At 49.9% G+C, this 12976-nt stretch overlaps 1 protein-coding gene across 3 annotated transcripts; it reads right to left on the bottom strand.

Annotated features, from left to right (window-relative positions):
• CENPT (centromere protein T) lies at positions 1-5957 on the bottom strand. Of its 3 annotated transcripts, XM_069550007.1 has the most exons (14): positions 5745-5911; positions 5282-5453; positions 4571-4661; positions 4343-4430; positions 3868-3964; positions 3610-3743; positions 3476-3512; positions 3110-3258; positions 2252-2452; positions 1625-1945; positions 1272-1362; positions 496-672; positions 312-416; positions 1-233 (listed from the first exon to the last, which is right to left on the bottom strand). In XM_069550007.1, exons 3-14 carry the CDS (start codon positions 4601-4603, stop codon positions 110-112), a joined length of 1557 nt encoding a protein of 518 aa, XP_069406108.1. In that variant the 5' UTR covers positions 4604-4661; positions 5282-5453; positions 5745-5911; the 3' UTR covers positions 1-109. The 3 variants fall into 3 exon arrangements, with proteins under 3 accessions (XP_069406108.1, XP_069406107.1, XP_069406106.1); XM_069550006.1 differs by lacking the exon at positions 5282-5453 and having other exon boundaries at positions 5745-5957; XM_069550005.1 differs by lacking the exon at positions 5282-5453 and having other exon boundaries at positions 4571-4679; positions 5745-5937.
• Between the last annotated feature and the right edge of the window lie 7019 nt (positions 5958-12976).

The raw sequence follows: 12976 nt of genomic DNA on the forward strand, positions 1-12976 counted from the left end.
TTCTGTTTGTGACACTTTATTGATGCTGAAGGGTGGGGAGGAAACCTACAAGTGTATGTGGGACCAAGCAACCCCAGGTGGGAACAGGGCAGGTCTTGAGTCCTGGCCCCTACTGGGTGGGGAAGACAGAGTTGCCACTGAAGGCACAAGGGATGAGCAGCTGCCGGTACTCAAGGGGCAGGTGCCGCTCCACAAGCACGTGGAGGGAGACTTGGTCAGTGACCAGGCCCTGCCTGCAGCAGAGGACAGAGAATGAGAGAATCAGCACCAGCATTCCCACACCCAGTACCTCCCTGCTTCCATCCGCTTACCTTCGCAACAGCAGCTCCAGGTCCTCTGGACTCACGGTCTTGCGCCCAGCATGAGCAGCAAATACCTCCAAGTCGTCACAAAGATGCTGGAAGTACTTGTCCAGGCTACCAAGAAGGTTGGGGTAGGACAGACTGTTCATAATCTCAGGGGCTCCTCTCCCCAACCTAAATGCCAAGGACTCACCACTTCTCCACCATCTCCACAGCCTTCTTCTCCATGGGCATCTTAGCATAGAAGCTAAAGAGTTTTGCATAGTGGTTCAGTCCAGCTTTGTAGGGATCTTGACGGGGTCTGGAGCCAGGGATTCGGGGCCTGGGAGGAATCCTGGCCGACAGACGCTTTGGGAGTTCTGAAGGTAACCTGGAGACAAGAAGTGAACAGAGTTAAGCTAAATGCTCCCTTAAGAGGCCCCTAATCAAAGATAAATCTTGCTGGCTCCTGCCAAGATTGGGGTCCTTGTGCTCCTTTGCCAGCCTGGGCCTACAGTTCCAACCAATTCTGGGGGGCAATGGAGATACGGGGCTATGTAGAAGCCTGGTCTTTCCCTGGGGCCCTGATGCTTCACAAACTGGACACAATATCCCCGTCTCACTTCATCGTACAAACCACTACTCAGGCCCATGCTTTGGCACAGACACTCCTCTACCCCTGCCCCACCCCTAGCTATTGCTGCCTGTCCCATTCTGCTAATCCTTCACCAGGAAGCCTCCTCTGACTACTTATTAGCCCAGGTACTTCCCCCTGGTCAGGCTCTTCTAAGCCCCTGCAAGCAGCATGGGATTACAGATGTGCTCTCAGTGAGCCCTGCCCAGCCCACCTCAGGGTGCTCTACTGGGTCACATCTGCATACCTACAGGAAGAGTAATAACCCTATGGTGCCCAATGACAACTTCCTTCTAAGGGGACAGTGCCTATCCCCTTCTAAGAGGCCCGTGTGGAACAGTGTCATGGGATCTTACACTGCAGTGCTTGGTGGTGGAGCTGGCTCAGGAGACTGAAGTCGCCTGGTCCGAAGGAACTCTGGAGTGCTGGGGGCCAATTTTGGACTTGCTGCAGAGGAAGCGCAGGGTTATAGAAGGCTCAGGCCTGACCATCTCACCCAACCCTGACAGCCCGCAGCTCCCTTATCCTGTTCTTTGATGGTTTTATCTAGCTCCGGCCAAGCAAGGTGCCCTTTGCAGTTTCCCTGGCCCAAGACTACCTGCGCCCAGAAACACAAGCTAGGTTAAGTCCCTCCTCCGAGGCCAGGAACATAGCTGTCACTTACCCACCCACTCCCTGATCCCTGCACTGGGCCCGTTACCCAACCTACCAGAGGGGTCTTCATCCTCTGAAGATCCTTCTGGCTCCTTGGCCTCAATAGCCCCCAAGGATCCCGCTGCTTCTGCCACCTCTGTGTGTCCTTCAGGCTCTTCTGCCCTAGCAGATCCTTGTTCTTCTGCTGCCTTCTCCACTTCCCTCACACTCATGCTTTCCTCCATACTTTCTTCTGCTTCCTCACCTACTCCATTCTGTAGGGGCTCTACACCATCTTCTCCAGAGATACTGCTGATGTTTGGAAAGCCCACAGCAAGGGCTTCAACCTCCTCCACCTTTCTTGCCAGAAGCTGGGCTGGTTTCCCAGGACCTGAGTCTAGGGGACAGAATACACACTGGAAAAGCAGTAGGCCAGGGCTGTAGCTCTGAGGGTAAAGATGAAGTAGTAAAACCCAGCCTAGCACATCAAGGAGGGAAGAAGGCCAGAGGCGGCACCAGGGTACTGGTTTGGAGTGTCCTGGCCCAACACTGACTTTGCTATTGGATGAACGGATCAAGAGCCCTCTAAAAGGACTTGGGGGAGGGGGAAGGACACACCTATGGGCCTGAGGAGGAAAAACCACCGATGCCAATTCTTGCTCAAGCTAGGCTTGACTCCAGGTCGCATGCCCCACATACTCACGGTTGTTCTGAAGTCCAGGCCCACTGCTCCATGTCCTGCGACTGGCAGGCCCCTCCACTTCTTTGGCCCCAGAGGGAGAGGGACAAGGCAGGGAGTGGTGTACACTGGGGGAATGGCCAGCCAACGGCTGAGAGAAGGGCTGGGTGTCCTCCAACACTGTGTCCGTTGGCACAGTAGCAACAGGGGTTCTGTGGCTCTCACCTGGAAATCAAAGGCCAGGGGGCACTCAGAATTTTGCCCACCTGCTGCTACCCAGTCACCAGGGCCTAAGTAGTAGGTCTATGAGTCTACCCAAGTGGCCCTCAGAAAGAGAAGACTACCTAGCACTCAGCTTAATCTCCCTTCCACAGCTCTCCTTGCTTACCTCCCTGCTCCTCAGCCTGGCATCCCCAGGCTCCAGAGCTTGCCCCACTCAAACTGCTCACCCATGCCTCCATTCTCCACTTCTTACTCAGGTCCCTCTGCCAGAAACCCTTCTCTTGCCGTGATGAACTTCATTTGTTTTCTAGAATCAGGCTCCCAGGTCCACTCTGGCTGACCAGCTCATCCTGAAACTTAGCCCTTTTCAATCTTCCAATAAGCTCCAGCCACCATATCACACCCCTTTCCTACCCTGAGTCCTGTAGCTCTTCAAGGATACAGGGTTCTGGAAGATACTGAGGGACTAAGACTGGACCCACGAGATAAGAGGCAAATTGTGGAAAGAAACCAGGAAGTCTTCCTAGATCTACCGGCCAGGACTACTGACCATTCCTGACACAAAGGAGAGAGAAGCAACCTTAGACTCAACAGCACCTCCCATCAATCATGGGGTAGAAGCTTTCCCCATTGACTAGAAGAGGAAAATCTCAACCTTACCTGGAGGAGCCACAGCCAGGGAAGTATTTCGCAGATCCTGCAAAAATGTACCCACATCTACTACTCGGCGAGTAGGAGGTCTGCGAGCCAAACCAGGCCTCTTCACTGACTGTGGCTGGAGAGGCACGGCAAAGGTCAAGTTGAGAGAGCTGATGGGAGGGATAAGGCACAAAGGAAAGTCAGGTACCTGAGGCCTAACCCCCTTTCCCCACCACAGAAATTCCCCCAGCTCCCCTGGTGCTCTCATCTCTTTGAACAGCTACCATGCTGTGAGCATGGAGGAGTACGGTCAGATTCCCTCCTAGTCAGCACCTCCTTTCCCAAGCCTCTCTTCCACCAATTCCCAGAATAAATAGGCAACAGCACCTGGTGAGGGAAGAGGCATCAGCATTCTCACGAGGCTCTACAGAAGATGTAAAAAGAAACCATAAGTTACCAGGCCTCCTCAGCCTCTCCAGAGGACAGAGGAGGGTGGCCACAGGTGTTGTCCAGGACCTCACCTTGGGAAAGATGCCCCCAGTCCATTCCTTGCTGAAACTCTGACAACCTCAGCCTCTGCTTCCTTCTGCCAGGAGCCAGCAGACCTGGAGCCAGGGTTGTGGGGGGCTCAAGTTCAGGAAGTTGCAGCTCCAGACTACAAGGATGGAGCTTATCTCAGACAGACTAGGACACCCAATTCTGGCTGTTGGGGCCCCCCAAGAGACTCCCTGACCAGTAATGCCCCCAACAGCCCAGTCCAAGGGGGGAATTTACTGTACCTGCCCTGACTGCTTTCCCGTCTGGAAGGCTGGACCACCTGTGGTGATGGCACCAGCTTCACGACAGCCTCTGGCTTTACAATGGAAGATTCGGGAGCTGTAGAAATAGCAAGGAGAGGACTTCCCAGGTGGTGCAGTGGGTAAGAATCTGCCTGCCAATGCAGGGGACTCTGGTGGGGAAGATTCCACATGCTGTGCAGCAACTAACCCTGAGAGGCCCAACTACTGAAGCCCACGCACCCTAAAGCCTGTGCTCTGCAGTAAGAGAAGCCACTGCAATGAGAAACCCACACACTGCAATGAAGAGTAGCCTGCACTTGCTGCAACTAGAGAAAGCCCACACACAGCAGTGAAGACTCATTGCAACCAAAAATAAAGAGCAAAGAGAGCATGAAGCTGACAGGGCAGGCTACCCTAAATGAGGGATATCATGGGGCTGGAGCCTGATTCTTACTGTAGGCCAGTGCTTGCTCACCAGTTAGTATGATGTTCTTCAACAAAGTCCGGGGTGTCTGTTCCTCCAGGTGTCCACTGGCTTGAACACGGGCCAATCTGTCAACAGACTTTGGGGAAAAGCACCAAGCAATCAGTCTGTTCTTTTGCCTTGAGAGTCCTTCCAGGTGGGCTCCAGAGCAGAGCTAGAACTCAAGGGCCCCCTGAAGGCAACCAGAGCCCTATAGTGGTCAGTGGGTAGGGCACTTACCGCTGCTGTATGAGATCGACGCCTGGCAGTCATCTTTGTTTGACTCCTCTGCCTCCTAGTGGAAGGTGTTTCAAGCAGGTCTCTCTGGGCACTGTGTAAAGACCAGCAACTGTGAGAATCATGTAGGAAAGGGGAACAAGAGGAATTAGAGACATATCTTCATCTGGGATCTTGGCTGAAGTCTTCTACACTCAGGGACAGGGACCTAGAAACCACTTGCCCCTCCCATAGCCGTGTTCCCAGTCTTGTGTCAACAGGGTTGTGGATCAAAGGGAGCCAGAGAAGAATGGGAAGAGAAAGGAAATATGACGACCCAGCCAGAGCGAAGGGCTGAGGAAGACTTCACAGAGGTGACTTTGGCAGAATCAGGGGTTCCACACTGATAAGTGGAACAACTGGAAAAGTATCCGTTCTAGACATTGAAACAAAACAAGGATATTAAAAAAATTTTAAAACCTTTTAAGTACTCTTCAAGGTCGGACAGCAACCTCCACATGGGTCACTCTAGCCCTAGTTTTTCCAGTCCAATCTCCTCTCAGATTCCAGAACTAAATAAATGTTCCTATGGCATAACTCCCACCTCGTCACTCATAGGTGTAAAACCTATAGTGAATGGCTTCTCATTGTCTATAAAGGAACAGGAACGCCCCAGAATGTCAGCAGACGCCATCTTCCACACCTTCTGCACCATGAGCTCACCACCGCCCTCACCCACTGACACTCCCACCACGTCCGGCCAAATTCCCTGCTCCCTAGCAAAGCATGGTTCCAGTTCCTGCCTCCCGACTGCTACCCAAGCTGTTCTCTCCAATTCCTTCCCGATCTTTCAGCTGGGAACGAACCGCCTGGGAGGCTGTTCAGGGCAGATGCCTGGAAAACTGGTCTAGAGAACAGAGCAGAAGACCAGATTCTGGGCAAATACCATTCGCTTCCAAAAGCGGCCCCCCCCAATGACGCCTGCATAATTGAGTTCTGAGGTGCTGAGCGGCCTGGAGGCTCAGGGGTCGAGGCACAAACAGATGACCCGAGCCCAGCGGGGAGAAAGGAGCCTGGTCTGAGTCCTGGGCTCTGCTCTTCTCCGGAACTCAGTTTCCCTCTCCAAACTGAGTCAGCGCGGGACCCCATCTCCAAGGGCCTGTGGCTGCTCTTGTGCTGGGGCAGCGGCCTCACATACCCAGACCGAGTACTCCGAGCTCGCCGCGGTGTGCGCGGGTCCGCTGTATCCAGCACCCGCCGTAGCAGTGTGCGTGTCGTAGGCTCGCTGTCAGGGCTAAAGTTGTCGGCCATCGCCTCAGCTGCCCACTTTCCCAACGGCTTGGGTATCCACAGCCGTCTCCTTCCCGCCGCCACATTTAAGCCAACTATCGCGATGCTTCGAATTAGGTCAACTCTCGTAAAGCAACCGCACAGCCCCATGGGAATTGCAGTTCTAGTCCTGCAGCGGCCTTCTCTCGGTGTGTACAATGGTGGTTGCAAACTGGTTTTGCAGGCATCCTTACCTTGTGTGTTGTGTTCAATTGCTCAGTCGTGTCCATCTCTTAGCGACCCTGTGGACTGTAGGCCGCCAGACTCCTCTGCCCGTAGACTTTTCCTGGCAAAAATACTGGAGTGGGTTGCAGTTTCCTTCTCCAGTGTTCTTGCCTGGAGAATCCCAGGGAGCCCGGTGGGCTGCCGTCTATGGGGTCGCACAGAGTCGGACACGACTGAAGCGACTTAGCAGCAGCAGCAGTAGCCTGCAGGGGATCTTCCCAACCCAGGGATCAAACCTTCGTCTCCTGTATCTCTTGCATTGCAGGCAGATTCCTTCCCACTAAGCCACTGGGGAAGAAGCCCCATCCTTGAGCCTGGGCAAATATATACAACCATTCAAAACCTCGGTTTCCTTACCTGTAAGAGGAGGGTACTCTTGCCTAGAAAACCCCATGGGCAGAGGAGCCTGGTAGGCTGCAGTCCATGGGGTCGCGAAGAGTCGGACACGACTGAGCGACTTCACTTTCACTTTTCACTTTCCTGCACTGGAGAAGGAAATGGCAACCCACTCCAGTGTTCTTGCCTGGAGAATCCCAGGGACAGAGGAGCCTGGTGCGACAGAGGAATCCTATGGGGTCGCACAGAGTCAGACACGACTAAAGCAACTTAGCAGCAGCAGCAAGAGGAGGGTGATACCCACCTAATAAGGGTATATGTGTATGTGTGTAATGACTCAAAGAGATAATGTTTAACTCAGGATCTGACATATAATAAGCCAGGCCACAAAAAAAATAGCAGCTACTTTTGTTAGAATGTCTCTCATTCTCATCTCCCACTCCGAAGATAAGGAGAGACACATTTGGGCCACTAAAAAAATTACTGTAGTCTATATGTGATCTGGTCAAATTTGCATTTGCCGACCAATGTGTCTGTATCTATCACAATAAATCAGTTTTCAGGCTAGGAGGCTAGTGAGCTGTTTGTGATCCAGCAGAGATGTTAAAATTTCCAAACACAAGCAATTTCAAGATGAATTCCGGCTCTCAAAAGTTCTGTTAATATTGGAGACTCCGTTACCATATTTTCGCCAATTGATAGCCCCATTGCTGACCTTTCTTAAGTTTTAGTGGGAACTGAAGTAGAACTTGAGTTATGCATTTCCTGTGGAGTTTTTCTTCATGATCCTAAACTGAGGGTGAAGTATCAGATACTGGAAACAGGCATGGGCACATTTGTGTTTGTGTTTAAACATAGATTAAAGAAAATATAAGATTTTTGCATCTCAAGAATTAAAAAAAAAAAAAAAGATTATTGCGACTCAAAATAAGAGAACTGCGGAGGAAAATCATATCAATATTCCCTGTGAAGGAAAGCTACACAGCTCAAAAGAGCCTGGAGTTAAAACTCCCCTCCAGGTCCTCCCCACCATTCTATACAGATAAAGAACTTTTTCCCCCAAGAAAGGAATGGGCATTAGGATTGATTACATTCAGCTTCCACCCGATCCCAGGCTCCAGCCAGTCTCAGGAATTCCTTACCCCAGTTGTTGAAAGCTAACTAATCAAAAATAATCATAAGAAAAAACAGACCCCCTCCCTCAAAATGATGTATCTCCACATATATATGTTTTCTATATACACCTACTCTCTTCTTGATTTAGCACAGCAGCCAACTAATGGGACTGCTGCCCCTTCTTGCCTCATTAAAGGTGATCTGTTCCTGTAAAGTGCCAGTCTTGTTTTTTTTCTGAACCTCCTTCTCTAACTCCCTTACCTTACACCCTGTCATTTAGATCTGACCTCTATGATGGCTTCCCTTGTGGCTCAGCCAGTAAAAAATCCACCTGCAATGCGGGAGACCTGGGTTCAATTCCTAGGCTGGGAAGATCCCCTGCAGAAGGGAAAGGCTACCCACTCCAGTATTCTGGCCTGGAGAATTCCATGGACTGTATAGTCCATGGGGTCACAAAGAGTTGGACACAACTGAGCAACTTTCACTTTCACTTTCTGTGTTCAGTTCAGTTCAGTCGCTCAGTCATGTCTGACTCTTTGCGACCCCATGAATCTGGAAAGGCTAAAAGAGGCACTCCAAAAGTTTACCATTCTGGACTTAGACTGTTACGAGGGACAGGTGATTTTAAAGGACAAATTCCTGTCCTAATGTGCATCAGATATCAGAATTAAGGCTACAACAGCAGAACCCCGCTGCCTCTTTAGATGAGATGGTCCAGACAGCCATCAGTACCTTTTATAACAAAGAATAGGAAAAGGAGGCCAAGGCCCAGGAGAAGGAGAAAAAGAAAGAGACAAGTCATGCCCAGATGCTGGCCACCCTCCAGAGAAGCCCTATGGCAAACCCCGAGTCCTTGAAGGACAAGGCACGAGACAAATGTCTGATCTGTAGACAGGCGGGGCATTGGGCCAAAGAGTGCCCAAACTGTGACAAGTCTCCTAAAACAGCTTGCCACAAATGCCATCAACTGGGACATTGGGTGGCACTCTGCCCTCAGGACCCAAGAGCCTCAAGGTCAAGTGCCAAGCCTACCCTCATCATGGTTCAAGAGGACTGAAGCGGCCCACTCCAGCCAGCCCACCTGTCACAGATAACCATCACGGGGCTGGAGCCAAGGGTGCAACTGGATGTGGCAGGTAGGTCCGAGAATTTCTCGGTTGACACAGGGGCTACCTACTCTGTCTTGATCTCCTATTCCGGAGCCTTCTCCTCCCAAACCTGTACCATTCCGGGTGCTACAGGAAAAGCAACTACTAAGAGATTCACCCGAGCACTTCTTTGTTGCTGAGATGGACAAATATTTTCCCACCAGTTTTTGGTGGTCCCTGAGTGCCCTACTCCCTTATTGGGAAGAGATATACTCACTAAACTGGGGACCACCCTTGTGATGGGAAATTTTTCAGCCCCTAGAGCCCTGCAGCTCCTGGTTACTACTGAAGAACCCATTACACCTTCAATAGAGAGGGACCAAAAACTACTGGAGGACAAAATTAACCCCCAGGTGTGGGACCAGGGGATTCCTGGACAAGCCCACCAGGCTGAACCAGTCATCATTGTCCTCCGAGATCCCACTCAGTTTCCTAACTGGAAACAATACCCTCTCAAAATAGAAGCTCGGGAGGGACTACAGCCTTTAATAAATAAATTCCTTGCTTGTGGGCTATTGGTCCCCACCAGTTCACCATGTAACACCCCAATCCTCTCAGTAAAAAAAAGACGGAACCTGGAGAATGGTTCAAGATCTCCGGATCATAAATGAAGCTGTAGTCCCCCTCCATCCCACAGTACCCAATCCCTATGTAATCTTGGATGAAATCCCACCCAGTGCCAAGTGGTTTACAGTCTTGGATCTCAAAGATGCATTTTTTTGCATACCACTGGCTAAAGAATCCCAATATCTTTTTGCCTTTGAGTGGGAGGCCCCAGGAGAAAAACACCAACAGATGACTTGGACAGTATTACCTCAGGGGTTCAGAGATAGCCCCCACCTGTTTGGACAGGCCCTTAGCCGGGATCTCCTAGATTTGGTCCTGGGACCTAACGGGAAAATATTACAATACGTAGATGACCTACTAATCTCTCCAGATGAGAAAAGTGCCCAACAACATGCAATTCAGGTTCTAAACTTCTTGGCAGAAAGAGGATATAAGGTCTCCCATGCTAAGGCACAGATGGTCAAGACAAAGGTCACTTACCTGGGAGTTCAGATTACACACTGGTCCAGGAGGCTGTCCTCTGATCGGGTACAAGGAATCCTCTAGTTGCCCTCCCCCACGACTTGAGAACAATTGCAAGCTTTCCTGGGGCTAACTAGATATTGTAAAATCTGGATACCCAACTATGGTCTAATTGCCCAGCCCTTATGTGAAAACTTAAAGGGACGAGATGATTCAATCCCACTGATATGGGGAACTCCTCAAAAGAAGGCAGAGGCTACACTAAAACAAGCCTTATCTCAGGCACCTGCTTTGAGGTTGTCAGACCCATAAAAAGCATTCCAACTTTATGTCCATGAAAGAGAGGGAATAGCCTTGGGAGTGTTAACTCAAAGGTTGGGATCTGAGCCCCAGCCTGTAGCTTACTTATCCAAAAAGCTTGATCCAACTACCCAAGGCTGGCCCCACTGCCTTCGAAATCTTGCAGCTATTGCAATCATGATAGAAGATGCTTTAAAACTCTCCTTTGGGGGCAAACTAACTATTTTTACCAGGCACCAAGTAAAACAACCTCTAAATGGGAGAGGCCATTTATGGACGTCTGATCAAAGAATCCTCAGATATCAAGTAATGCTGATGGAAAATCTAGGCCTCACTATATCCCCTTGTGAGGTTCTTAACCCGGCCACCCTCCTGCCTACCCCTGAGGGCTCTCTTCCCTTTCATTCTTGTCTAGAAACCTTGGACCACTGGACAAAACCCCGAGAAGGATTGTCAGAAGATCCTCTGACCAATCCTGAGGATATCTGGTACACTGATGGAAGCAGCTTTGTCTTGGATGGAAAAAGAAGAGCCGGGTATGCAGTAGTCTCCAATTTTGAGACCATAGAGGCTAAGCCTCTGCCACCAGGTACTTCAGCCCAATTAGCTGAGCTCATAGCCCTGACGCAAGCTTTAGAGCTGGGAAAAGGAAAAGAAAAATAGCCATTTACACTGATTCCAAGTATGCCTTTCTGGTGCTACATGCACATGCGGCTATTTGGAAAGAAAGGGGAAAAAAAAAAAGGAAAGAAAGGGGCCGCTTGACCACCTGAGGGTCCCCAATCAAATATGGTGATCAGATTCTTCGACTCTTGGCAGTCCATCTGCCCACTGAGGTTTCAGTCTCCCACTGTAAAGTACACCAAAAAGGGAGCACAGAAGTGGTACAAGGGAATCAAGCAGCTGATCAGGCAGCTAGGAGAGCAGCATTACAGAACCATGACCTAATAGGGATTGCCACCTTAGTTCCACAGACTAATTTGCCAGAAACTCCTTCATACACTGAAGGTGAGACTTAAAGCTAAGAGCGAGGGCTTTCAAGAAGATTGTATGGGGTGGTTCCAAAAGGAGGGACTCCTTTTTCTGTCTGGGAACCTCCAATGGAAGTTGGTTAACTCCTTACATGCCACTACTCATTTAAGAGAAAAGGCCCTCCAAAGATTATTAGAAAGGTCCTTCAGAGGAACAGGCTTCCAAACAACTATAAGACAAGTGGTCTCCTCTTGTCCCACTTGCCAATTAAACAACCTCCAAGGAGCTCGAAGACCCCAGCTGGCCCAGCTCATCCAACGACATGGGACCTACCCAGGAGAGGACTGGCAGATGGACTTCACCCAGATGCCAGTTTCTCAAGTGTATAGATACCTATTAGTCATGACAGATACATTCACAGGATGGATTGAAGGCTTTCCCACCTGGACTGAGAAGGCTGAGGAGGTGGTAAGAAAACTGCTCCATGAAATCATTCCAAGATTTGGTCTGCCCAGGACATTACAAAGTGACAATGCGACATCATTTACTTCTAAGGTCACCCAAAGGGTCTCAAGCATTGGGCATTACTTATTATCTCCATTGTGCCTGGAGGCCTCAATCTTTGGAAAAAGTAGAAAGAGCCAATCCTTAAATCAGTGATAAAAAAGATAACCCAGGAGACCTCCCTGGGGTGGAAGGAGGCTTTACTGATAGCTCTCCTCCGCCCCCGCATTGCCCCTAAGGAACAGCTTGGTCTTAGTCCTTATGAGATGCTATATGGGAGACCTTTTGTTTATGTCAATGACCTCTTCCTAGATCCAGAGGTTTAGACCCTCCAGTCTTATACCATGGCCATTGGGCAATTTCAACAGGATATACGCTTGTGGGGTATGAACCAGGACCCAAAAGATTCTGAGGAGTCACCACTATATGTTCCAGGGACTCAAGTCCTAATTAAAGTCTGGAAAGATGGGTCCCCAAAAGCTCAACTCCAGCCCACATGGAAGGGCCCCTACCCTGTAATACTTTCTACCCCCACAGCAGTCAAGGTACCAGGACATGACACCTGGATTCACTACTCACGAGTCAAGCTGTGGAAGAAAACAGAAGAGGACACTCAATACACCTGTGAGCCCCTGGGAGATCACAGATACCTATTCAGGACTACCAATGAGTGCCATTCTAATGAACACCCCCAAAATCTAGTTTCTGGGGATAAGATTTCTCAAGATAGCTCTAAAGAGCCAACACAGCTTGACAAAGATTATACTCCAAAACAGACAGGAGATAGATCTTCTGATCCCTGAACAAGGAGGGACTTGAGCCATCCTGGCGATGTGAATTTAAAATTGACTAATACCCCTACTAGTCCTTGTTATGCTATATTGATGACGCTTATGATTATTCCATGTACTGTCAATTGTCTAACCTGTTTTGTCTCTGCCCAGGTCAACAAGCTACAACATGCAGTGCCAGTTCAACAAAGATATAAAACTACAGCCGACCACAGAAAATATCACACACCCTTAGATGGACACCGCTATAAGGACTCAGAGACTTGAGACTAGCAAGAGGGGGAGGCCCAGTACCCCTCGCCGCCCCAGTTCACCAGGAAGTAGCCAGAAAGACCTTGACGCCCCTATTCCCAAATAACTGGGCCTCCCATCTCTTGGGGGGGGAATGTTAGGTATGTAGAACAGGGAAAAGGAGTCCAAAATGGCGGTGGCTACAAGACAAGGAAGGGAAAAGCCTTCGAAAATGAAACAAAAGAAGGTCCAAGGACCTCAGGTAAAACCAACAACACTCCTGGCTGGCCCAATTTACGTAGGACAGGCCCAGGAAGAGATAAACATATAAATAGAAGAGCCAAAGATCAACGTGCCCTCACGCCTCAAAGATGGATTTTCCTGCTATTTTCTAAATAAAATAGAGCTGTAACACTGATTTGTCTAAGAGATATAACATGGCCCATTCG

The sequence above is a fragment of the Ovis canadensis genome, chromosome 14 (assembly GCF_042477335.2).
Source record: "Ovis canadensis isolate MfBH-ARS-UI-01 breed Bighorn chromosome 14, ARS-UI_OviCan_v2, whole genome shotgun sequence".
NCBI classification, from domain to species: domain Eukaryota; kingdom Metazoa; phylum Chordata; class Mammalia; order Artiodactyla; family Bovidae; genus Ovis; species Ovis canadensis.

Coding starts and splice junctions, on each gene's coding strand:
- CENPT (XM_069550005.1), bottom strand. CDS start 5,857: ATGGCCGACAACTTTAGCCCTGACAGCGAGCCTACGACACGCACACTG. Junction 4,431..4,570: donor GTCGATCTCATACAGCAGCG/GTAAGTGCCCTA, acceptor TTTTCCCCAAAG/TCTGTTGACAGATTGGCCCG. Junction 3,965..4,342: donor GAAGAACATCATACTAACTG/GTGAGCAAGCAC, acceptor CTATTTCTACAG/CTCCCGAATCTTCCATTGTA.